The following is a 25389-nucleotide window of genomic DNA, read 5'->3' on the forward strand; positions in this document are numbered from 1 at the left end:
TCTATAGTGCAGTCATTGGACCAGATCATGACTGAAAGATCCAAATGGCTCTCATCGCTCCAGCTAAATGGGAGGAGGAGGAAAATTGCTTCTTCAGTAGGACTCAGATACCCGTAGGGTGCAGGAGTGGGGACTTTCCAGGCTGAGACAGGCTTGAGGAGGTGTGTGGCTGCAGGATGGGAATTGCAGCAGTGAGATGCAGGGTGGTGAGGGTGTGTGTGTGGACTGGGGTGGGGGGTGTGTGTGAGATCTAGACTGTTCTCACTGGTATCAAATGACAGAACAAGGAATAATAGTCTCAAATTGGAGTGAGGAAGGTTTAGATTGGCTATTAGGAAAAACTTTTTCACTAGGAGGGTGGTGAAGCACTGGAATGAGTTACCTAGGGAGGTGGTAGAATCTCCTTCCTTAGAGGTTTTTAAGGCCAGGCTTGACAAAGCTCTCGCTAGGATGATTTAGTTGGGGATTGGTCCTACTTTGAGCAGGGGTGGACTAGATACCTCCTGAGGTCCCTTCCAACCCTGATATTCTATGATTCTAAGGGGTGTGTGGGGGCAGTGGAGTGCTGCAGGGTAGGGATCACAGCTCTGGAGTACAGGTTTGGGAGGGGTGGTTTGTGGGCAGGCAGGGCGCTGCGTGGGTGCAGGGTGGAGATTGCAGCAGTGAGATGCAGGGCCCTATGTGAACAGTGGGGAAGAGGGGTGGTATGTGGGCAATGGGGTGCTGCAGGGGAGGATCACAGCGGTGACGGGAGGGGCGGTTTGTGGGCAGTGGGGTGCTGCAGGGTGGGGATCACAGCGGTGGGGGGAGGGGCGGTTTGTGGACTGTGGGTGCTGCAGGGTGGGGATCACAGCAGGAGGGGAGGGGAGGTTTGTGGGCAGTGGGTGCTGCAGGGTGGGGATCACAGCGGTGGGGTGTAGGGTTGGCAGTGGCAGTTTGTGGGTAGTGGGTACTGTAGGGTGGGGATCACAGCGGTGGGGTGTAGGGTTGGCAGGGGCAGTTTGCGGGCAGTGGGTGCTGCAGGGTGGGGATCACAGAGGGAGGGGAGGGGCGGTTTGTGGGCAGTGGGTGCTGCAGGGTGGGGATCACAGCGGTGGAGTATAGGTTTGGGAGGGGCAGTTTGTGGGCAGTGGGGTGCTGCAGGGTGGGGATCACGGCGGTGGGGGAGGGGTGGTTTGTGGGCAGTGGGGTGCTGCAGGGTGGGGATCACGGCGGTGGGGGAGGGGCGGTTTGTGGGCAGTGGGTGCTGCAGGGTGGGGATCACGGCGGTGGGGGAGGGGCGGTTTGTGGGCAGTGGGTGCTGCAGGGTGGGGATCACGGCGGTGGGGGAGGGGCGGTTTGTGGGCAGTGGGTGCTGCAGGGTGGGGATCACGGCGGTGGGGGAGGGGCGGTTTGTGGGCAGTGGGTGCTGCAGGGTGGGGATCACGGCGGTGGGGCGCAGGGTTGGGAGGGGCGGTCTGTGGGGTGCAGGGGCTTGGGGCGCTGTGGGGCGCAGGATGGGCGGTGAGGGCTCTGCAGGGCCACGGGGTGCAGCGTGGGGAGGGGCGCTGTGGGAGGGGCCGGCTCGCAGCAGCGCAGCGACGGGACGGTGCGTGGAGAGGTCTCCCCGGGGGCTGCAGACGGGCGCCCGGTGCGGGAGGGGCTGGAGGGACGCGTCCCGCCCCCCGAGCGCTAGTACTACTGGGCTCCGCCTATCGCGCATGCGCATAACTGCCGAGGGCTTTGCTCGGTCTTCCACGGCACGTGGCGCTAACGTCATGGCATTAGCCGCGCCCCCGCCCTGGTCACATGGTAGAGTCCGGAAACGTTCCGGTTGCCACGACGACGGCGTCGTTCCTTGCGGGTGGGGCTGAGCTAGCGGCGCGGCGCGGCGCGGCGCGTCCTGTGCGGGCCCAGAGCCGCCCTGCCCCCCCGGTCCCCAATGCCGCGGAAGGCGCTGGTCTGCGCCCTGGAGCTGGAGCTCCGCTCGGTGAGTGGCGGGGGGAGGCCGGGCCGGGCCGGGCCGGGCTGGGCGCCTGCCCCCAGCGGGACCCCGCGCTGCGGCCCCGGATGTGCCGCTGCTGCCCAGCGGGGAAACTGAGGCACGGGCAGGCCGCGGCCGCGCGCCGCAGGAGATGGAGTCCGGCGCTCGTCGCCCTCCGACCGGCCGGGCTCTGCCGCCGAGCTGCTCGGTGACCGGGGCTGTGGTTCGAGCCCCCCCGCCCGGGGCAGCGCCTGGGCCGCCATCCTAGCAGGGCGGCGGGTTCAAAGGCCCCGTGTCCCTCTGGTGATGGGCTGCGGCGCCGTTAGTTTCAGCCTCCTGCTCTGGCCGCCTTCGCCTTGCCCGGCCCCCTGGGCCCGAGGGTCAGAGTCTTCCTCGGGGGTGAAACCCGCGCAGACCGGGGGCGGGGGGTGAATTAGTTTAGTCTGCTGGTATTTCTCATGGCTAGGGCCCTACCAAATTCAGGAACCCGGTCTCCCCCCCCGTGAGATCCGGCCTGTTGTGTGCTTTTACCCACTATTACCCAGACTTCACAGGGGAGACCAGCCTTTCTCAAACTGGGGTCCTGACCCGAAAGGGAGGTGACCACAGCCAAGTGAGGCGGCTCAAAGTAGCATACCTGTATTCTGACTTACTCAAGGTAACCCTCTCCTCCCATGATCCCCAACCATACTTTGTACACCTCTGGAGACGCCTTGCGGTGCCAGCTGGCAAAGTGAGGTTGGCATTATGGTTGACTCTGCATGGTCAGTGCTTGCTTAGATCTTAGATCTTGCTTAGATCTTAGATAGGTTATTTTAGCCCACTGCTTCCTGAATGCACTTGGCACAGAGAAAAATCCTGGATGCCATCTAAAATATGAAAATGCATTGTCCTCACATTGTCAGTGAGAGCCTACGATGGAAACGGAGCTGGTGTTTTTGGTTTCTGATTTGTTCTACTGCTGGCCATTGCATGTTTGCTCTAAACAGCCGCATGACCATGCACTTATTATGAGATGAAGGATGGGGAGGATACCAGTTTTCCTTCAGTTGTTCAGAGATGACAGCTTGGTAAGTTTCATATCAGCCTGTATCTATGGCTGTCTGATTAAAGATGACCTTTCCCCCATTCTCCCCCAAAAGCCCTTTTTGGCTGCTGGAAAGAAGAACTAGTATTTTCTCTGGGTTCTTCCTTGAAGCCTGGGTTCTGGGTGCTGTAATGGGGTGTGCGGAAGGGTAGCCCCTACTCCCTCGCCTCTGGCTGCTGCACTTAGGGATATTGGCTACTCTTCCCACTCTCAAGTCCCGGGTTGCAATCAAAGGAGGCCTTTTAGTTATGTCCACCAGCCTCTTTTCTGAATGCGCCTTCCTAGAGAATAGCTCCAGTGCCTGTCTTTGATGCTACCCTTCCCAAGCAGCCGCCAAGTGAAATTCACCTGATTCTTCATTTCGCTGCCAACTAGAGAGTTCTTACCTGCAGCAACATGCTGAATTACTAGAGCTGTGTGTCTGCAGGCTAAGGAAGTTAGTGTTGCACCTGCTTACGTTCCATTCACATTTGGAAGGTTACCTTTGCAACCGTATTGGCTGACACCTTATTGTAAGTGAAAACTCTGTAGGAGTTGATGGACATTGTTTGTCCTTGACACTGAGAGCATCTTATTTGTTAGTAGGCAAGTGGATTTGTGAAGCCCTGAGTCTGGAGTTAGTTAAATACACACACACCACAGTCCTAAAACTGCATGTAAACTCAAAGAGCAGGACTCCCCTTGAAAGCAGATCATGGTTCATTATAAAATGCTGTCCCCTTATATGAAATGAGTTTGGTGGGTCTCATTCCATTTCTCATTGGATGCTTATTGCATCACAAGACCACTGTGGCCACACATTTTTGGTAAGCTTGGCACAGAAGACACAAATTGAATGAGCAAGGATGCTGATCTAGTTTGTTACTGTATCTTTACCGGTAGTCCCTCCAGGTCTGTTCTGAGATCAGTTTGGGGATAGCACTGCTGCTCCCCTAACTGTACTTGTCTTGGGGATAATATTACCATATTTGTACATAGCATATCACAAAGCATAGAGTAAAACTGTCCATTGGCCTTAAGAAATGCAATCAAATAGGGGCTTCAGCATAGTTGTCAAGGTCTGTGCAGCTCCGTGTGACACGTTATGGAAATTATTTAGTGAGTTAAAATGTATATTTGTACTTCACTGGTATATATCCATAAATTGGCTTTAAAAATTGTAGATTTTGTGCTTTTGCAGCTCTGCTAAATGAAGCCCTTAGTTTGTCTAGAGGGCAGCAGAAGTGCAAGCTCCCAGCATACCTGAACAATGATCTGGGAAGAACTTCATTTTTCTGTCAAGGCAAAATGGGAAACTGGATGAAACTTGAGTCTGTTGGACTGGAGACTTGGATTCTGTTCTCAGCTCTGCCTTCACTGACCTTCAAGCTTTCTTTTGTCTTATCTGTAAAATGGGGGAATGCTCACTGCCTCCTCTAAGGTAAAGATATGAGGCCTTGGTTAGAAGGGTTGTGAAGTGCACAGAAATATTAAGAGCGTTCAGTTGAAGAGCTGAGACAAACTCATTGTCTCTTAGTTTGTAGTTCAGGGAATCTTCCCCTAGGCTACAAGGGGTTGCATGGGGAAATCTCTCTCGCATTCATACTTATGTGTGCATGAGTTTCATGCAAGAGGTGTAATACTTGGCAGGTATGTGTCAATCTTTAGGACTATTAACCTGGTGCCTTTCATCAGAGATAATAACTCTTGGAGGGGGAAACCGTTTGCTTAGTTAATATATGTTTTAACAGGCTTTCTTGTTTAGACCATAGGTCCCCATTAAATTCCACAAATCCAATGCTTAATTTGTGTCAGGGTGAGCCCCCGGTGCCTTTAGGATTGGCCGTTCGTAGCCCCAGCACATCTGGGCTGGCAGCGTCAGTTATGAATGTAAAAAAAAATTGCTTGAGCCCTGGTACCTCTTTCATTACTAATTAAGCACTGCACAGATCCTTTGGATTTAGCCTCCATAACTTCTTTCATTCAGGGATTATTTTTCTGTGATATGTGAAGGATCTTTCTTTAGGTCCAGTAGGCATTTCTCATGCAAAATGTTCATCTAAAGAAGGAGAACTGTAGTAAACATACCTCACTTCATTCCTGTCACTCTGGTCCCTTTCTCCTCTAGCTGGCAATTGAAAATCTGAGCACTGCTTCTCCTGCAACCTTGTGTTGCAAGAGGCAACCTCACATTTATAATACTGTGATAATATGGGAGCAGCATAAACTGAAGCGAAAGGTGACTGGGAATTCTTTAGCTGGATCACACAGCAGAACCATCAGAATTGGAGAAAATAACATATAGCTCTAGGGAAGAGATTTGTGTGTGTTCTTAATGTGAGAGAACAGCTGAGAATTGTGTCATGTACATCACAGCTTGAAAAAATGTATGAGATTCTCACTATCCAGAGAACTAAATTTATGAGTTAGAAATAGATGTGAAAGACAATGCAGTGACCACCCACCAGCAATGTCCAGGAGTCTTGCTCTAGTAAAAAAGTCCAGTCTCCCTTTGGTACTCCTGCGGTACCCTGGGCTGCCCAGAGGATTTGGGGGGCCTGGGGTCTTTGGCAGCGGGGGACCCCTGCCGCTGAATTGCCACTGAAGACCCGTTACTTCCACGGTGGGGCCCGGGGCGGAAGGACCCCCTGCCACGGGTCTTTGGGGCACTTTGGCGGTGGGTCCTGGAGCAGAAGGACCCCCCGCCGCCAAATTGCCGCGGAAGACCTGGAGTGGAAGAAGCTCCGGGGGGCCCGGGCACCGTGAGAGTTTTCTGGGGGCCCCATAGGGAGTGAAGGGCCCTGAAAAACTCTCGTGGGGGCCCCTGCAAATTGCCCCCCACTTACCCTGCCCCCCCCTGCTCTGGACGGCCCTGGTGGTACCCAAACTTTGCAACATCAGGAATTGCACTGGCACCTTTCCAGGAGACCAAGAGCTACACCTAATTCCCACATACGCTTACATAAATGTGAAGAAAAAAAAAATCCAACCCTAAAACAAATGTACCTTTCTTAGGCAGATTGAATTAGTTCACGAGCAATAAAAACTACCAGTTCATCAGCTGAGTTCTCACTGCCAGGAGGCTACATTTTAGGACTTGGACAGCTTTTGGCTCTTGGGACGTGTTTTGTATATCTCGTGTGTCATTGTTTGCTCAGTATAACCCTTAGTGATTAAATTATGTGGATCGTGAACCCAGCAGCTATTATAAAGTGTGACCTTAAGATTGGGGAGTCTGGTTCAGCTCTGGCTGAAGTTAACTGCTTACGCTAGGGGAGAACTTAGTCCTAAATATTTTAAAACTATAAGTATTTGCCTTACTATAAGTAAGTACGGCTAGAATTACTTTAGAAAAGGAGGGTGTGCCACTGAAATATGTTACCATATGGTTCCCAAGCAAACAACTATTTTCATCTCAGCCCATTCTATTTTTTCTCCCAAATATGACCATTAATTCTAACGCTGAAGCTCAAGTTTATATAATAAATATGTTGTTCTTCCAGATAACTTGCCCTGGAGTATTGCTGAAAGACAAAAGTGAACTCTATCTCAGCGCCTGTGTGTTTGGACAGTACAAAAGGACTCAATGTGTCCCTGCAGCATTTCCACTCTTCTTAGAAGAGAAACTAGTATTTGAAAAGGTATGATCCTAACATCGGACATGAGCATTTAAAAAACAAAGAACCAGAATCCCCAAACACAAATGATCACACTGAAAATGATATTGTATTACTGCTAATTTCAGCAGCTCTTCAACACAAAAGACATTTGTTTTTTCAGTATAGATATGGTAATTTTAAAATAAATTTGTGAGCATATGACCATAGTATATCATGAGGATTTTTAGGTTTTTGTTCATTCTTCTTTTACAAAATGACCTTTTTTCCCCCCCCCCAATAGTTCCTCTTAGTTCCTGCCAAGTATTATGCTTCTTAAATGTAGGTCAAAATGGAAAATAAAAGTAGGGAATAGGGAGAAGAATGAAAATTAAAAATCACAAAGTTAGATTATAAAACAATTGGTAGTAAAAAGATGGAATATGAGCTTGGGCTTTCTGGTGGCAGACAGCTCTCTCCATATGAGCAGTTCTTTCCTGGTTTGATGTTGCAAGAGCCCCCTTGATGGCACTATAGCCTTGTAATTTACCGTCACCTATCACCTCTTCTGTGACCCTACTAGTTTCATTGTGAGTGCCATAGGAATAATGAAATTCTGTACCTTACAAATATGATTCCGGTTTTTGACTACTGATGAATAACCATACTTTGCATGTCTCTAGTGCTTTTCATCCAAGTATCCCAAAGCACTTTCAAAGACTGACTGATTAAGCCTTAACAACACCTTTATGAGATAGGTAAGGCATGGAGAGGGATAATTTCACCCATCACTGAAAGGCAAGGTGGAAATGGAACATAGCAGCTATTTAGCAGTGCACAACTAGAGTACAAAACAACTTAGGACAGAAAGTGCTGATTACTGTATTCAACTGAAACTGAGGGAGAAATCTAGGTGTATTTATAGAGTGCAGTTTCTTAAGGGGGAATTTAGCCAGAGCGCTGGGAATAACATCCAGGCTCTTACAAATAGTGTCATGTAATAGCTTGAGGTATTCAGGCTCTCTACATTTACATCTTCAGAAGTTTGGTACCTCCAGCAGTAGGATCTCCCTCAACAGCACGCTGAGGCAGTGACTCAGTACTGAATCAGTGGGAAGACTGCCAGCTGCTGAACTTTGAACGCTACTGTCTTCAGCTAAAATGACTGTTTGCCCTCTAATTGGGTGTGATGTTTGTTTAAAAATCTCATTGAAAGATACTGTAATGTTTCTGTCCATATTCTGAAGACGAGAACTTAGCGTATTGTCAATAGAGTACAATTTAGGCATACTTTGCAACTGTTCAGCGGAGTTCTTCTTCTGCAGTTTAACTGTAACTTATTAATCTATTTCCCCCTAGAAATTATAATAAACTAGTCACTATTTTAGCAGGACTTGAAGAAATGTTGTAGAGAGCTGCCCTTTCTGGCTTTCCAACAGTAGTTAGTGAATGAACGGTATTCCCAGGGTGGTACTGACATGATCAGTAATAGTTATGCACAAACAAGAATGTAATGGAAATGTGTCACGTTATTTTAAGTTCAGTTACAAGTGCCAGAAGAATTATCAACATTATACAAATGGAAAGAAGACAAAACAAAAGGGAGAATAATTCTATTTTCAAATATCTAAGAAAATTGTGGGATTGCTCAGTGTAGAAAACCCAATAATTAAAGCTGACATTGACCCTTTAATCTTTTTCAGTTAAAGATGAAAAATGAACGTTTCTAACAAGTTTAGCTATTTGTCTTTTATATTGCTGAAATTTGTGCAGACTGCACTTGCATGTTCATGTGATTGCCTCTTTATCTATGGTAGCTCACGTAATTTAGATGGAGAGGAAGAGTCTTGAAATGGTTAGAAATCAGCTGACCAAAAGTGCCGTCTTTCTAAGAAATAGATTCTGTCTCAGTGCCAGGTTATAATTTCAGTTTTCTGTTCTTTTTTCCCTATGGGGAATAGTACGGTTTGCAATAATCAATCAAAGGCAAACTTTAGTTTTCTCTAAGCACATCTGTTATTTCTGATCAAATGTCCATTACATTGTTTTTAATCTTTTGTTTTAGGTATTTACTGATGTAGTTGATCCTGGAAAACTTGTTGAGCTACTTCAATGTAGGTTTTGCTTTTAATATATATTATATTGTATGTACCTAGGGCTAGATCCTCAGAAAGAGGACTTAGGCTCAGTATTATGGTGCCTAATATGTAGGCATTGTGCTTCCCATCAGAATTCATGGCCACGAGTTTGGCGCTTGGACTCTAGACAGAATGCAGTGGGGAGTTCAGTCCCTTAAAAATAATCATGGGGCAAAAGAAAAAGAGAGAGACTCTGTCTCCTAGTGGTTAGTGCTCTCTCTGTGAGACTCTGGTCCAGTCCCTGCTTCAAGGGATATTTAAGTATTTCATACAAATTAGAACAGCTTTAACAGAAGAGATTGAGAGCCCTACCTGAGCTGGGTTCCGAGCAGCTCAGCAGTGTCAGGATTTAAACACTTTTGCTCATGCCCACAGTCACAAATTTAAATGCTTAAGGGACTTTACTGGTGGAAACTTTGGAGTCTGGTTAATTTAGGTTCCTATGGGATTATGTGGCCACTGAGCAGGGGTTTAGAGGATCTAAAGTTTGAAACTTGGGTGCCTAAAATGGCATTTAGACACCTGGATCCCTTTGTGGATCTAGCCCTTGGTGGCTGATATCATATTAATAATATGGAATCTAAAGATACTTTTGAGAGTTGAGGGGTTAGATTGGGAACAGGAAAACATTCTTACTATCTCTTTGAAACACTAGTTGCTTAAGAATGATCTGCTACAAATATGTGTGATCATTCAATGAAATAGTCATTGCTCAAAGTGTGATCCTTCAAATGTTAGCCTAAGAAAGTTTTAGAGGATGCGATGGCTTCTTTTGATAGTAATAACTTACCAGGAATACAGATAAATAAGAGGTCACTTCCAGAAATCTCTAAATTATACATTTCTTCTAGTGTATTCAAGAGAGTAAAATTTAAAACAGTTGAAAATGTAGCTTGTTCATATACAAAGACTTCATGGACTCAACAAACTGACCCTATATAGCAAGCTGAGTTCAAATACTTCGAACTTCAATGAGCATTTTACCTTATCAAATGATTGTGATTTTTTTTTTAAACAGAGTGACTCCACAATGAGCAGTGCTGCCATACGTTCAGCATGATGAATCATATTAAAATAGTATTGTGCCTGAACTAAAACTCCAAATCTAGGTCCCTTTAAACATTGTGAGAATTATAGTCCGAAACAGGATCCAAACATCGTGGCTTCTCTGTAGTCTCTTCAAAGGATTGAATCCATGTGCTGCCAAACTTGACAGTGTCTGTTATAAGCTTGAGCCAATAATTTATTATTTGCATTATGGTAATGCCTAAAGACTCCATTGTGTTAGCCTAGGTTTGTAGTATTCATATGAAGTGTTCATAATCTGCTTTTGGTACATCATAATTGTATTTATTACATTAGCCCATACATTGTCGAGATGGTTAAATCAGTGAATGGGTTGCTCTTTTACTTTGCATATTAAAATTACTTCTGATCATAGTTTATTTTTTGACTTATGAAAAAACTTTTTTTCCTTTCTAGTTGACACAGCAGTACTTGAACTAATACAGCTTGTTCCTCCAGGTATTGTATCAATCTTTTCATAAATTATGCAGTTCAATAGGTGAATTTCCATGAGGAGGTACAATCATTTTTCTCAACATACAAACCATGTAGAAAGCTCTTCAACAAATAGTCCTCTGAATATAAAATGTTAATAGATCAAGAGGATCTCATTTTTGAAAGAGAATAAAGCTAATATTGAAATGTTCCATTCTCAGGCTTACGAAAGTGATAATACTTCAAAAATTGAAAATAAACCGAAATCACTCAATGCACACTTATTAAAGGCATCAAAATTCACTTGTGGTGTGTCTGCCTGTGAAGTTTCAAAGTGCATAATCTTGTTCTCAAAGTGACACTTTTCTTTTAATGGTGACCACTGGGAAAAATCCTTATCCATGCTATAAATATTACAGGTCTCTGGGGAGAGGTGAAGATAATAATGATTAGTCATATTTCTGTTATAGGTTTATGTGATTTATAAAGAAATCTATCTTAATGAAATTCAAATGTTTCCATGGATAGTATAAATGTGCATTTTATTGGAAGTAAAATAGAGTTTGAAGGAGGACTTGTTTGAGAACTGTGGAATTAAAAGCACCCATAGTTACAGGTCCTTAATAACACCAGAGCAAGCAAGAAAATACTTATTTCTCTCAGTGGCTCACTGGGATATTTATACAATGAAATAAACTGAGTGTGGATTTTGTTATTGTGGGAGCATAGGAGATTTTTGAAGGAGAGGGTTAATTTCAGGGGCTCTGAGATCGCTTATAATGGACGTTTGGAAAAGTCACTGTGGTAGAACAACTTGAAAGTTGTATATAATCTATCTCGTGTTTTTTCTTTGAAGAAAATAGAATAAGATTTGAGGATCTTGAAATACTCTCTTTGCTTGTACCTAAATTCCTTTCTGGCAACTGGCTAAATCTGTATAATAGTTCTATAATACAGAATAACAGATGTTGGCTACTGTTAGAAAACTGTTGTCTGCACATAGGAGAGGAAGAAGGAAAAAAATTGAAGAAATGTTGTAGGCAAACCTTTTACATGTCTCTAAGTGCAACAAAGGCAGTCTACTTTACGTAAATTTGGTACAGTATTGAGTAAAAGGTGCTTAAAGGCCCAATCCTGTGCATTCTTGCTATCGGGCATAGTCCCACTTTAGTCAGTGGTCTTATGGCCTAGTGTAATAAGAGTTTACTCTTAATTTTTAAAGGTAAAAAGTTATACTAGTTTCAGCATAGTCTTGTGCATGTTTCTCTACACTGTATAACTGTTTCCCAATACATATTTCCTTTATAGTGGGAGAAATTCTAGCCACTTATGAAGAAAATACAAGAGATTTCCTTTTCCCTGATCCTAAGCTTACTCGTGGGCACCATGGTTCAGATCGTGAAGTTTTAATGAAGCGGTCTTCTAGTTTTACAGTAAGTGCATACGGTGTATTGTATGTATGATACAGTATGTTTCACAGGAACAGCTTTGTGAACTACCTCAAGCCAAAAGTGATTACTTTTGACAGTTAATTCAATACCTGAAATGACAAGTCCTAATCCAAGGCTGAGCTTTGTGAAGATAGAATATGTCTGCTGGAAATGTTATTTTAACTTGATGTGCAAACGATACTTGTGAACAAGTTAGTTTCTAGATTGATTTGATATGTAGTACCATAGCCTTTATTTCTTCTTTTCACCAGTGGGAGGGAAGCTAGATTTACTGCCAGCAGGAACCATCAAATTGTACAGCCAGTTGAACTATGCAACAGAGCAATCTTATTTTTGTAACTTTCTCCCCCACTTACTCTTTTTGTTACATTTTGGCTCCAGTTACACTGGAAACCCTCAGGGTCAAGGTCTATTGATCCATCTGTTCGTACAATGCTGCGTGCAGTGCGTCTTCAGCACTCATTGGGGCTTAAGAGATCTCACAAAATAAGAATGAATAATCATCATAACCTATATTTAGATGCTGTTATGGCTTTGGTTGTCCCTTCTAGAACTTGTCAAACTCTCTTTAGCCTCCATTCACATTGACTGGCCAGGCCATTTTAGAAATTAGCCACTTTTAGGCTTTCAAAAAAGCCATAATAACTGAGGGGTGATTGGCAAAGTGAATAGAATGAATTAGCATTGATCTTTTATAGTTGCGGGCTCAAATGTACACTAAACGAAAATAAGTTTGGTCTCAGTCTGCACCTTGGTAGGCGTTTAAAGCTGATGATTCTCAGGTGGGAACGGGATAGTTCTGAAAGCAACTTTAAAGGAAATATCATTAAAGCGAGAGAACACTGAGATTGGGATGATTTGGGGCTCAATTGACCTGTCAGTTACTACTGAATTTCTTAAATTCATGATTAAAGGTCAAAAATGGCTTGCAGCTGGTACACTGTGCCTCATAAGGACAATCTAAAAATCACCTTGTCAGTTTCAAATAGAGGTGACAAGTTTCAGAGTGATAGCTGTGTTAGTCTGTGTCAACGAAAACAACGAGGAGTCCTTGTGTCACCTTAGAGACTAACACATTTATTTGGGCATACGCTTTCGTGGGCTAGAACCCACTTCATCAGGTGCATAGAGTGGAAAATACAGTAGCAGGGGTGTGTCTGTGTGTACGTACACACACACCCACCCATCCACCCACACACACATGCGACATGAAAAGATGAGTCGCTTTATCATGTTGGGGGGTCAGCGTAATGAGACAATTCAATTAACAGTGGAATACCGAGGAGTCTAAAATCACTTTTGTAATGGTAATGAGGGCGGCCCATTTCAAACAGTTGACAAGAAGGTGTGAGTAACAGTAGGGGGAAATTTATATGGTAAAATTGCGTTTTGTAATGACTCATCCACTCCCAGTCTTTATTCAGGCCTAATTTGATGGTGTCCAGTTTGAAATTAATTCCAGTTCTGCAGTTTCACACTGGAGTCTGAGCATACTTCATTTAAATGACTTGAGTAGCAGAGATGGGCTTATGATGATAGGTTGTATTTGAATGAACTTTGTTTAAATGAACATTTAGTTGAGTGAGCTGGAATCCAAATAGGTGTGTGTAAGCAATTTCTCCTGTACCACAAAATTGTAACATCATGTGATGCAATTTGAAGCCTGCTTATAACCAATCCAGATCTGGACCAGGAGTGTTTTTATGTCAAAATTCAATACACAGGTGCACCTTGTTTTGGAAGATTCCCCAGTAACTGCTCTATACATACCTTTTTTTTAGCATTCTATGTGCATATTATCAAATATATTTAGTTTGATGATAGATACAATATAAAAGCAAATCATACTGCATTAGGGTAACTTCTAATAGTAAGGTTCTAATAGGAAGGTTGTTTTTTTCCCAAAGAAAATATAGTCTTATTATACATTGCTGTTTAGGACTTGCAGTAAATATTTGATGGTGGAATAGTATTAAATATGAAGCTTATTAGAATTTTTTAATTAAAATTTGGAATTCTTTAATTCCATTGAAAAGCTAGTTCATGTCTCCCCAAATTCTTTATGGTAAATCAAAGGCATTTTTATTTGTATTCATTTTGAAAGGCTGTCTACCTCTTTGTGATACAAGTGTCCAGATAGTTGACTTTTTGCAACAATCACTGTAATGAACATGGTAGTTCAGCTGTACTTTAGGGCCTTTGATTCTTGTTGAGGTGTTGAGAAGAGCCAGCTAGAGCATTGGCAGCTGTACAATGAAGCTGTGGCAGCCCTGGAAAGACTAGAATGATGGAATAGAAAAAGGTGCTCCAGTCTCTCTCATGCCCAGGAAAGTATGTGGAGCAGTTTAGATGGTGAAATCTGTTCCTGCAGAAGCATATGTACCTCCTCCCTCCCAGAAATATGGAATGGTTTAGAAGGATAATGAGGGTAATGACTGTACCCCAAGAATAATTTAAACAATTTGCATCTCCTTTCTCTCGCTGATGGTTTGGGCAGCCATGAGGGAAACAGCCTCCCCTTCCAAACCAAGATGAAAGGGTCTCAAATGGTCCTTCCGAGATCCCCATCATACCAGCTGTGTTTCCTTTTGGGTAGGTCTCCCTCTACTCTCTAAACGGCTTCAGATTCCTGAGGTTTGGAATGATGGGTGCTTCTGCCCCGCTCCTCTGCTCTCTTCCCTCTTGAGTGAAAGGTGTTCCTAAGCTGCACCAGTAAGATATACTTGCTATTCCGGTGGGCAGCAATCAATGTATGTAAATTTTATTGCAAATGGTAAAATATTAATCACCATCTTGAGAACCAAAAGCACTCACCTAATTTCCACACTAGTCAATTGAGTTCTTCCCTCAAGAACAGTTATAACATGCTGCCATAATAAGTATATGTGACTAGTTTGGTCACAGAGATCCCCTTGGGACTGTCAGAGATAATTTCAGCATATCCGGTGAGTCCTTTTTTCCTGCCAGCTTGGGACTCTAGAACCCTGCCTTGTTCAGCCGAACACACTAGCCTGCTGCAACACAGACCTAGGGTCTGGGCCACACCCCCAAAGCTGCAGACTTTAACTAAAAACAGCTCAGCAGGTTACTTGTCTGCAGCACCAGACACCCAGCTCCCAATGGGATCCAAACCCCAAATTAAATTTATACAGGATAAATTCATAAATTGTCCGCCCTGTGTAACACTGATAGAGAGAGATGCACAGCTGTTTGCTCCCCCAGATATTAATCACTTACTCTGGGCTTATCAATAAACAAAAATGATTTTATTAATTATAAAAAGTAGGATTTAAGTGGTTTCAAGTAATAACAGGCAGAACAAAGTAGGTCATCAAGCAAAATAAAGCAAAAACATGCAAGTTTAAGCCTAATACATTAAAAAATGATTACAGGTAATATCTCACCCTCAGAGATGTTCCGGTAAGCTTCTTTCACAGGCTAGACTCCTTCCTAGTCTGGGCCCAATCCTTTCCCCAAGTACAGTGCTTGTTAGTTCCAGCAGACATCTCGAGTGGTAAGCAGGGGTTTTCTCATGATTGGCAGCCCCCTTTGTCCTGCTCCACCCCCTTTTATAGCTTTAGCACAAAGCAGGAATCTTTTGTCTCTCTGGGTCCCCACCCCTCCTACTAAATGAAAAAGTACCAGATTTAAGCCCACGTCCAGACTAACCCGCGGCATCGGCGGGTTAAAATCGATTGCTCGGGGATCAATATATCGCGTCTAGTCTGGACGCGATGTATCGATCCCCGAGCGCACTTACATCGATTCCGGAACTCCATCAACCCGAACGGAGTTCTGAAATCGACACGGAGAGCCGCGGACATCGATGCCGCGCCGTCCAGACGGGTGAGTACCTCGATTTTAGAAATTCGACTTCAGCTACGTTATTCCCGTAGCTGAAGTTGCGTATCTAAAATCGATTTTAATACCTAGTCTGGACGGGGCCTAAGATGGATTTCATTATCAGGTGACATGGTCACATGTCAGTGTAAGACCCTTAGTCTCCATTCTTCCTGGGTTGGCCCACACTACACAGGAAGGCTTGCAGGTAAATAAGCCATTTAGAACCAGTTGCCCTAGTCAAGGGGAGCCATCAAGATTCTAAAACACCATTAGTGGCCCACACTTTGCATAATTACAATAGGACCTCAGAGTTATACTTCATATTTCTAGCTTTAGATACAAGAATGATACAGGCATACAAATAGGAGGAATATATTCAGTAGTTTATAACCTTTGTTATGATACCTCACAAGAGACCTTTTGCATAAAGCATATTCCAGTTATGTCATATTCACACTCATAAGCATATTTCCATAAAACATATGGAGTGCAATGTCACAGTATATTTGACTGATAACTGTGCTACAATAGTGCTTTGATGCCAAGTAACTTTTTTTCTTGTGTTAAAATTAAAGGTAGCAAAAGCAAAGTTTACTGTTCTGGACTTCAGCTAGGCAGTGACAAGCAGTGTCTGATTAGCACTACTAATCTGCCAGTTGGAAAGAATCCCAAGATTAGAAATCAGGACTCCTCCAGAAAGCTGGCAGTTGGCTGATAATGTCTGTAGCTAAATGTCTTACAAGGCTCAGAACACACAATAAGAATACAAGGCATTCTTGGAGTTCTCTCAGAACAATTTTATTTCTTTTTTCCTGCTGCGGTGTTGTCCTGCTCATGCTTTTGCTGACTCTTCAACATTTCTGTGCAGACCTTACCTCTAAGAACATGATTAACCTGCTCTGATTGTGACTGCCTATATAATGTACTATCTTCTCCCTCTGTGAAATATTTGCAGCATCACTTAAACAGACCTTTTCTCCCCTCCAGTATCTTTCATTAGGGTCCCAATTGGGGAGCTGCTATTTTTAAAAAAAAAACAAAAAACCACAGACTGCTTTCCCTCTTACCACTAACAGGTTTCAAATCTGTTATCTGATGTTTCCAAAGTCCTTTATAAGCATTAACTAGCTTTACGGTGTTCCCTTGATCTAGTTGATTTTATACCCATTTGACAGCTGGGTAAACAGTTGGCACAGAGAGGCTGAGTAATTTGCACAAGGATGCCTACACCCTCAAGCCAGTGGCAGAGTAGTGAGTAGAACAAAGGAGTTGAGACTCTTTGTCCTCTCTTGCTGCTAGTCTGTTGGGTTTTCTGAGGCATCCGTTGCCATGATACCTAGGTGTTCATCGAAACGCGCTCTCAAGAAACTGTTTCTCTGTTGAACAAATATCTAAAGTTTCTGTAACAATTCTTGGTCTCTTTAAGAACAGTAGGCACTCTACTGAGACTTTCATAGGAGATGTATTAATTCTAATTTTCTTCTGTTTAGGCAGTTGATAATTCATGTAGATAATAAAAATGAGTGCTGATTAAAGAAGGTCAGCTTTAAGATGTGTTTTATATCCTGTGGTTTGACTTTTTCACTAAAATTAACCACTAGATTGAATTTGTCACCATCCAGCGCTCTGATGATTGTCACAGCTAAAGGTAATGAAGATCACGTTGGGCTTTTTTGTCTCTTGTACTTCTGATTTTAGTACTCTACCTTGGGGCCAGATCATGCCATCTTGTGGAGGGTAGGGAAATCAGTGGCATAAGCATGGGGGAAGAAGGGGCAGAGAAAAGTCTCACTCATGGAGTTCCCCCATAATTTTTAGGGTGTCAGAAGCAGGGTTCACGATAGAAGAAGGCTACCTTGAAATCTCAGATGATCTTGGAGATCTATTGGGGAAGAGGTCCTTTGCCTCAATACTGAATCCAAAGCCCCTCTGTCTTTCCATGGTAGTGCACCTTCTCTACCACCTGTGGTAGTGCCCAGGACCCCCAGGCTGTCCTGCAGAATGTCCCAGCCCTCACCCTCCTGTCTCCCTTGCCCCTCCCATTTCCATATTCAGATACCTAGACCCCAGTGTGCTCTGCAGGTCTGGGGATCTGCACATGGATAGAGGTGTGGTGCTTGGAGGGGCTGGGGATGAGGTTCCCTAGGGATAGCCAACCCCTAGCTCTCTTCTGCACAGCTGAGAAAAATGCATGTATAGATGGATCCCTCTGTCCCTTGATCTGCAGAACATGATATGGCCCTTAATTCTGTATACGTTTTTTACTAACATTATACACAGTCAGTGAATACCAAAAGTTCACATATAGTAAACAGAAAAACATTAGTTTACCATAAGCTATAGAAACCACAAGTAATAATGTGTTTTTAAATAAGTTTGCAAAGTCGGCAGGAATGAAAACTTGCAAAGCATTACTTTGAATTCTTATTGATGATGTAACATGACATGAAAAATCTTTAAAACAGCTTTTGACAAAGAAATATATTGAAATAAAAGTCAGATCTTAATTGTTGTACAAAAGCAATGTAATCATCTGTAATTGAATTGTCAGAAATGCAAATGTTATCTTCTTGACATTTACCATTGCTGTTCTGTCTTTTCTAATTATCTTTATTAAAGGCTGAAATTAACAAAGGAAACGGTTTAAAATTAGGAATGGTTTGTTATATTAGGTGACATTTATTTCTTTGATACCCTTTATCTTTAGTTGGAGCTTGATGTTCAATTATTGTGTCTCTTCCAGGGAATTGCACCAAAATTGAGATTTTCTACCAGCTCCCTTATTACAGAAAGCCTGTTAAGTTCAGGAAGGATTCATGTACAGGTTAGCATAATTTAACTGTTTGTGATTTAATATCCAGATTTAAATTGACAGCTATGCTGTCAAATGTTTGCATGTGCTACTCCCTACAAACTTTTTCATCCTTTTGTTTTGGGTAAAACAGTTGTCAGAGGTGCTTGACAACTTGATTAAATTTTTAATCAAGCATGAGTAAAGAGAAGGCTAGGTGCTTGACAGTAGGTGCTGAGAGTTCCTCGAATAGGAAACAATTAACAGCTGCCATATCCTGTGATCAGCTGAGGTGCCAGTCCCTGGTGTGTGTGGAGTTGAGAAGATGCCTTCTTGTCATTATCTAACAGTAGCAGAGTGAACCTGGAGATGACAAATTATTAAAAACAAAACAAATCTATACATAAGTATAACTGTAATTATCTTGAGAAATTATTTTTTGTAATGGAGATGAAGACTTCATTTTAAAAGGCGACCATCAACTTATCCATCTGGAAATTATGAAACAGTGATATTTGATTGACAAGTCATGCTTTAGATGCCCTAACTGAACAGACTGGAGGAAACTCTTTTTCCTCAATTTGTTTACTTTGTATGCTTGACAGTATTTTGTGTATAGTCAGTTTCACTGTTTTGAGCCTCTGTTGGGCTTCCTGTCTTAAACACTCAAATGATGTCTTTTCCACGTTGTTCAAAATGGTGTTTATTAGTAATAATGACAGCAAAACTAAAAATGAACAGGCGGTAGGCAGGAATGTGCATGGATAGGGAAAGGGGTAGCCTGTGAATTTTTGGGTGGTGATGATGATGTTGGGTCTATCCTTAAGTAGGGGAGCAAAATTAAAAAAGCCTTATCAAGATTTTTAAAGGAGGATTTTTTTTTTTCAAAAGCACATTCTGTTAGAAAACTGAATGCTTCTAAACTGATAAACCTAAAAAAAAATCAAGTTGACATTGTCACTTAAAGAGATGCTGTCATACTGGTGTTTTTCTGAAATGTATATAGCATGTTCTTGAGATTTTTAATGTACTAAAAGGTACCTGAGATTCTTAACATATATAGTCTTAAACACGTAACTGTGAGTACAGGTGGAAAGTCGAGCAATAAGCATTGAATACAGCCCAGTTACTCTAGTCAATTTCTGTTTTCAGTTCTTATGCACTGATGTAGTTCAGTTGCATTACATATGCACCAGAAGAATATCTGGTAAAAGGAAAAGTAATTTCCAAAGGCAAGTCATAAAAAATATACAAAATTAAATACCAATAAAATAAGGTATTTGGAGCCAAACTTTACCTGAAATTCCAGTTCATTATACTATGACATCAAAGCCAAAATGTGCCATTGAGGAAGCGTTCAAAGTGTAGCCTTTTTTTCTAGTGTGTGTCAAACTATAAAGCTTGTAGAGGCAGCTGAAAGATGACTTTGTGCTGAAATTACAAAAGAGTGATAATGTATTTCAAATTAAACTTCAGTACTGAAAGTATTAATCTTGACAGTTGACTTTTAAACTGGTAGGTGAAGAAGTTAATAGTTAGGGCTGGCTCTTAGTCAAACTAAATAACTCTTAGTTTGGTGTTGCTGGTTACAGAAGAATTGTGGCTTGTTAATATACCATGCATGTGCACAATGTAGTATTTTTAAAGCTTGTGTCAACTCTGAGCTAGACTCTTATGCTGGAATTTTAAATAGTCTCCAAACTTTGCCTCCAGACCCTGTATTTGTGGGTGCAAAAAATGCCATTTTTACAGGCAAATGTTTTGGTTTTGCATTTGCATTATATTATTGGCATAACTGAAGAGGAACACTGGAAAGTGGGTCCTTAAAGTTGTATTATTATAACTTTTTGCCAATAGCCTTTTCTTTAACAAAATACTCCAGTAAATTCCCCATCTTTCAAGAAAATGCATTTTTCAAAGCAGTTAGCTAATTATGAATCTTTGGTCAGCTTCTAAAATGCATATAAATTAACCATAAACAAGAATTCAGGCTGTTGCCATCTCCTATTTTTTAAAAATAGGCAGATTTATTTAACCTTACACTCAGAAAGGTAAAAACCTTGAAAATATTTTACAAAAAAAGATGGTAGCAAGTTGAACAAATACATTTTCGAATCTGTAAACTTTTAATCATATATGCTAGGCAGAGTTGTCATTAAATGAACTAAAGTGACATAATTCAACTTAATTTTATATAGTGTCTTAAGCACCAACTGTGTGAGCAAGCTAATTGGATAAATATCAGGCACTTAACCTTAAAGTCTGACATTTAACAATGTGAATTTTATCCTCCTCCTGGTTTTAAGCACATTATTTTAAAAGGACCATCTCTGTTTTTTTCTAAATTGCTGTGTGATTATAGTTTTGTTAGGGTAACTTGAACGACATACGTCTATTTCTGTCGGAGATGTTGGTTCCCGCTTTGCAGATGTTTGTTTGTTGTATTATCAGTAGCAATCTTTGCTCGGCATGCTGTCAAGCTACATAATTTCTCTTTTCACTTTAGGATAATTTGGATCGGGTGCATCATTCAGCTCCAAATGGAAGATTACAAACAAGGTCACCAAAGAAAAACACCTCTTCACCTGAGAAAAACCGACACTGCTTAGCAACAAAGAACTATGAGCAGCCCACAATAGCTTCTAAATCACGATCTCCATCTCCATACACAAAAAGACGAATGTGTGAGCTATCGGAAGAAGCCAGACAACGACTGGCCCATTTAAATCTAGGGCCTTTTGAATTCAGAAGAGAAACCGATAAACCTCCATTTGTAGTTAGACATGTATGTATTCTCTGCAAAGTGTTTCCCATTTAAGCTCAGATCAAACATTATTCTTCTGCTAAATATTACTCCCCAAATCCTAGTTTATATGAAAAATCTTTTTTTTTCTCCTAAACAGCCTGCTACATAGTGATTTTAAATGTAAAATTAACTAGAATAAAAGTCCTTTTGTCAAAGTTGGTAACTGACAAGGATCAAACTCTTTCATGAATACCATGTTTAAATTCTGAGTGCCCATTCTTTTTCTCCTAGCACACTGGACAGCATAATAGGTGCATAATTCAAGTTGGAAGTAATTGGTATTAGTATTAAAAGTGGCTGAATAGGATTTGAAAAGAGTGCAGTGACTTTCTGAAAAGTCAGACTTCCTCCTTTGTACCTTTTCTTTACATTATCATCTTGTCTTTGAAATTGTCCCTTTACTAAAATATAGACTTAATCCTTCAAGTTCCTGAGCATTCTGACCCTGATCTAGCAAAGCACTTATGCATGTGCTTAACTTTAAATATGTGGGTCATCCTGCTGAAGTCAACAGGACTACTCTTGCTTAAAGCCAAGCATGTTCTTAAGTACTTTGCTGGATTGGGGCCAGAGTGCTTAACATCTTGAGGGATCATGTTGTTTGATATGTACTTTGTTAATTTTCTTTTTTCTTAATATTTCCCACGATCACTATAAACATCTACCATAAGAATTCAACCTTGAAAGATTGCAGAGAGAGAGAGAAATGGGGCTCTTTTGTTTCTGTGCTATGATATCAGGGCTTGCGTGCAATTCCAGCGATCTTATCTGCCACATTACCTGATTATTTTAGTTACTTCTCTGATTATTCCTTCTTTTTAGCTTATTACTAATTAATTCATTAGCATATGTTGTCAAACTCTGGAATTCACTTACAAGTTTTTTCTTTTACTCCTAGATACCCTTTAGAAATTCAGATGAGCCTTAAGCAACCATTAATCTTCATTCTACCACTTATCATACTCCCATGGATATTATTTTTTCTTTTAACTCAAATTAGTCAGTTCTTCTGTTTCTCATCTATAGGTGATGTTCACAGTATAATTACAGCACCTTTACATGACAATTGCTGATTCTGATTACTGACTACTTTTGGGCCTCTTCCACAAAAAGAAAATGTGTATCTGCTGCATTCTTTTAATGTACCACACCCAGACTTCCATTGCCTTTCTGATGTGATAACACTCCTTATGGGTATCTTTAATGCTGAGGTCTTCTTGGGCTGGGAATTCGGTGTGCTACATTAAGATCAAAATTTGAACTTGCTTAAACGTTATGCTTTAATTAGAAAGAAGAGCAATGCTTTAAATATCTTGGTGAGATCTGAACTATTTCTGGTAAATATTAGATACCTAATTTGTAGCGAATGCATAAAGGAAGGCCTTTCCTTTTTGTCTGTTATGTAACTGGTGCCTGTAGCAGACTGTAACAAAGCTGAATGTTTGGCAAAGTTCAAAACAAGAACTTGTATTTATTGGTTACTTTGAGGTACTGTAAGAAGGTTCTAGTGGATTTGCATCAATATATAAGACAATAAGTTACGTCTTGTTCTGCTGCGTGTCACCCTCTCACCTCCTTTCTGGTTTGCTTTATAATTTCTCATCCAAGGGTTTTTATAACTATGTTCTTACATTATTGTCTGTGTATATGTAATAATACTACATTTACACAGACAACATTCTGAGAATAACTTCCTAAATATTATCATCAAAAATCTTAAATTTATAATTTGATCCAGAAAAGAGCAGAGCTGGACATACAGGAGAAGGAAAGGTAATTTAATTTGTGTGTGTGTGGCAGTACAAAAAGTTTATCTCCAACACTAAATGTTTTAACAATGTTTTGGCTCCAGATTGAACATCCGAGCCCCACTGTTGATGATCATACTTGGCGTCCTACCAGAGACAGTGGGCGAGAAGGTTGGTCCAGGGTATCTTATAGTAAGTATTGACATTTGTATCTCAAGTTAGATACTCCTGTTCCATACAGCAGGTTAGGCTTTTTAACCCCTTAGTGTGGAAAGACTGTCCTTTCTTCCTAGGATTTAGCCAGGACGCTGGGATGAATGAAACTACTGTTATAAAAAACGTGGCGTAAGGTATCTAATTACTCCAGTGATTGGGGCCTTAGTTCTGTATCATCTGAAAATAGTGTCCCCCAACATAGGCTGGTGCATTGGTAAAGTACAGCCTAGGCTAGCAAGGAACAAGGCACGGAGAACCTGCTGAGAGACGCTAACTGACCCTGGCTTGGAAACCTGCAAATGCCTATTTGCTTGAACAAAGATGACACTGGAGAGGGCACTCCCAAGCATGAGGCCTGAGGAGCCCTGACAACCCGAACAAAAATCCCTAATACTCACTTTGAACTGTTACTACTTTAAGCCTCTGTATTTAGGATATCTGCAACCTTTCCCTTTCCTGCCAGCCAAAGTAAAATACCCTTTCACTTAGCCATGTGTGTGATTGGTTATTGAGACCCACCAGGGCTAGCGCCTACAAGGCCTAGCTGCTGAAGCCCCTCTAATGCTTTCCTCTGAATTTCAGTACACCCGGCATGCTACTGTTAGTCTACAGGGTTGGTGTACTGGGCAGGGACAATAATTATGTATCTTCATATGCACTGAAAAATACTGGTCTTCTTACAGACATTTTATTTAGCTTCTGATTTCTTATTTCCTATATGCACAACATGGATTATTTGCTTTGTTGCTTGCAGTAATCCATGGATTAAAGTTAGAATCCTTTAGTGGAGAGCTATGTTGAATCCTCCTTCCATACAGTATATTTCCACAGACTTGGAGATTCCCTGTCTGTCTCAAATAAAACTAGGGAAGGTGGTACTTTAAAACATGGTTTAATTTGTTCAGTATTCCTCGTGTATGATAGCATGAATTGTAGTGAACTTCATTGGTATTTAGGTGTACTTCTGTTTACATTTTATTGTGACTCCTCACTCGTATACCTTCATTGCAATTCATTATCAATTAAAGGTACTTTGCAGTTTGCCCATAGTGGAAGGACTGGAGGCTCCAGATGTAGACATTGGGGATGCAAAGCTTTGCACCTCAGGGTCATAAACTTGAATCTGTTGCAGTTTGATAATATCAAAGCCACATTACCACCTTATAGGCATCACACACTTGTATGAAATGAGTCAGTGGTCTCAGGCTAGTCACTAGGAGGCTGAAATCTACCTCAGAAAAGAGTTGTCACTTCTAACAGTCTTAAGATTCACTGGTAGAGAGCAACCCCCTGCCTATGTACTGGGGTGTAACAGTTACAAGGATCAGACTTCTGAAAAATACAGATTCCTGAAATCAAATGTTCTAATAGCAGAAATGACAGCTCAGTCCTCTGGAAGTACCTAACTGAGTCCACGCAGTTTACTGCCGGTATATATTGATCTTTTGAATGAGACTAAAAACTGGAGGTCCTGTCTGCTTTCTAGGAGGGGATTTAGAAATGTTGGTTACTTGGTTGCACCCCCAAATTAGATACTAAATTCCATCATTTTGTGCCTGCAGAATCAGAGACGGTGATTGAAAAATTGCCTCTACAGATATTATGGTGCTTTTAATTAAAGAAGGGTTTGGCCCAGTGCTTTAGAGAGAAGCTTTCATCCTGAAGGATCCCAAATATATGGCCTCTTTTAGATATAAACACATTGTATCAAAACTTGGGAGCCATTGATATCAGTGGGATTCCTGTGCACGTATCTGTAGATAGAATTGTATCGCCTTTCTGTTTGTTCTGCTCTCTGGATATCTAAAGTTGCACAGAACTACTACGCATTAGATACTATTAGGTGAACTCACTTTTACCTTGTAGGTGCTATCCACCAACCCCATTCGAGGCATAGCAGCACAGAATGAGAATAGTTGGGACGTTTCCAGTCCTGTGGAACTGGAACTTTTAGGGTGGAAATTTGACATCCTTTTCAAAGTGGCTTATTATAGGGTAGTAGAAAATATGGTCCATATTCTGGTTATGGTTTTACTTTACATTGGTTTAAGCAATGAATAACAATATAAACCACTTCAGTCCACTCACAAAACTGTACTCATCCTCTGTGATTAGTTCCCATTAACTTAGGCCATGCCTACTCCGCCACTTACGTTGGCAAAACGTATGTCACTTGGGTGTGGAAAAATCACCCCTCTGAGCATAAGTTTCTGTGGCATAAATGGTACGGTGCACAGCACTATGTCAGCAGGAGAACTTCTCCCACCGACG

At 41.8% G+C, this 25389-nt stretch overlaps 1 protein-coding gene across 5 annotated transcripts in view; it reads left to right on the plus strand.

The window, feature by feature from the left end:
• Positions 1–1855: 1855 nt before the first annotated feature.
• The window catches only part of SPATA6 (spermatogenesis associated 6), a 64911-nt gene continuing 41377 nt past the window's right edge, over positions 1856–25389 (plus strand). For 4 of the 5 annotated variants that reach the window (XM_030572730.1, XM_030572731.1, XM_030572734.1 and 1 more), the window contains exons 1-8: positions 1856–1969; positions 6533–6670; positions 8691–8739; positions 10246–10287; positions 11572–11696; positions 18301–18381; positions 20855–21133; positions 23007–23094. In XM_030572730.1, the coding sequence (XP_030428590.1) occupies positions 1922–1969; positions 6533–6670; positions 8691–8739; positions 10246–10287; positions 11572–11696; positions 18301–18381; positions 20855–21133; positions 23007–23094 (850 nt within the window). In that variant the 5' untranslated portion in view covers positions 1856–1921. The remainder of the gene's footprint in view (positions 1970–6532; positions 6671–8690; positions 8740–10245; positions 10288–11571; positions 11697–18300; positions 18382–20854; positions 21134–23006; positions 23095–25389) is intronic. The other variant, XM_030572733.1, reaches the window with a different exon arrangement.

This window comes from Gopherus evgoodei, chromosome 8 (assembly GCF_007399415.2).
Source record: "Gopherus evgoodei ecotype Sinaloan lineage chromosome 8, rGopEvg1_v1.p, whole genome shotgun sequence".
Lineage (NCBI taxonomy): Eukaryota > Metazoa > Chordata > Testudines > Testudinidae > Gopherus > Gopherus evgoodei.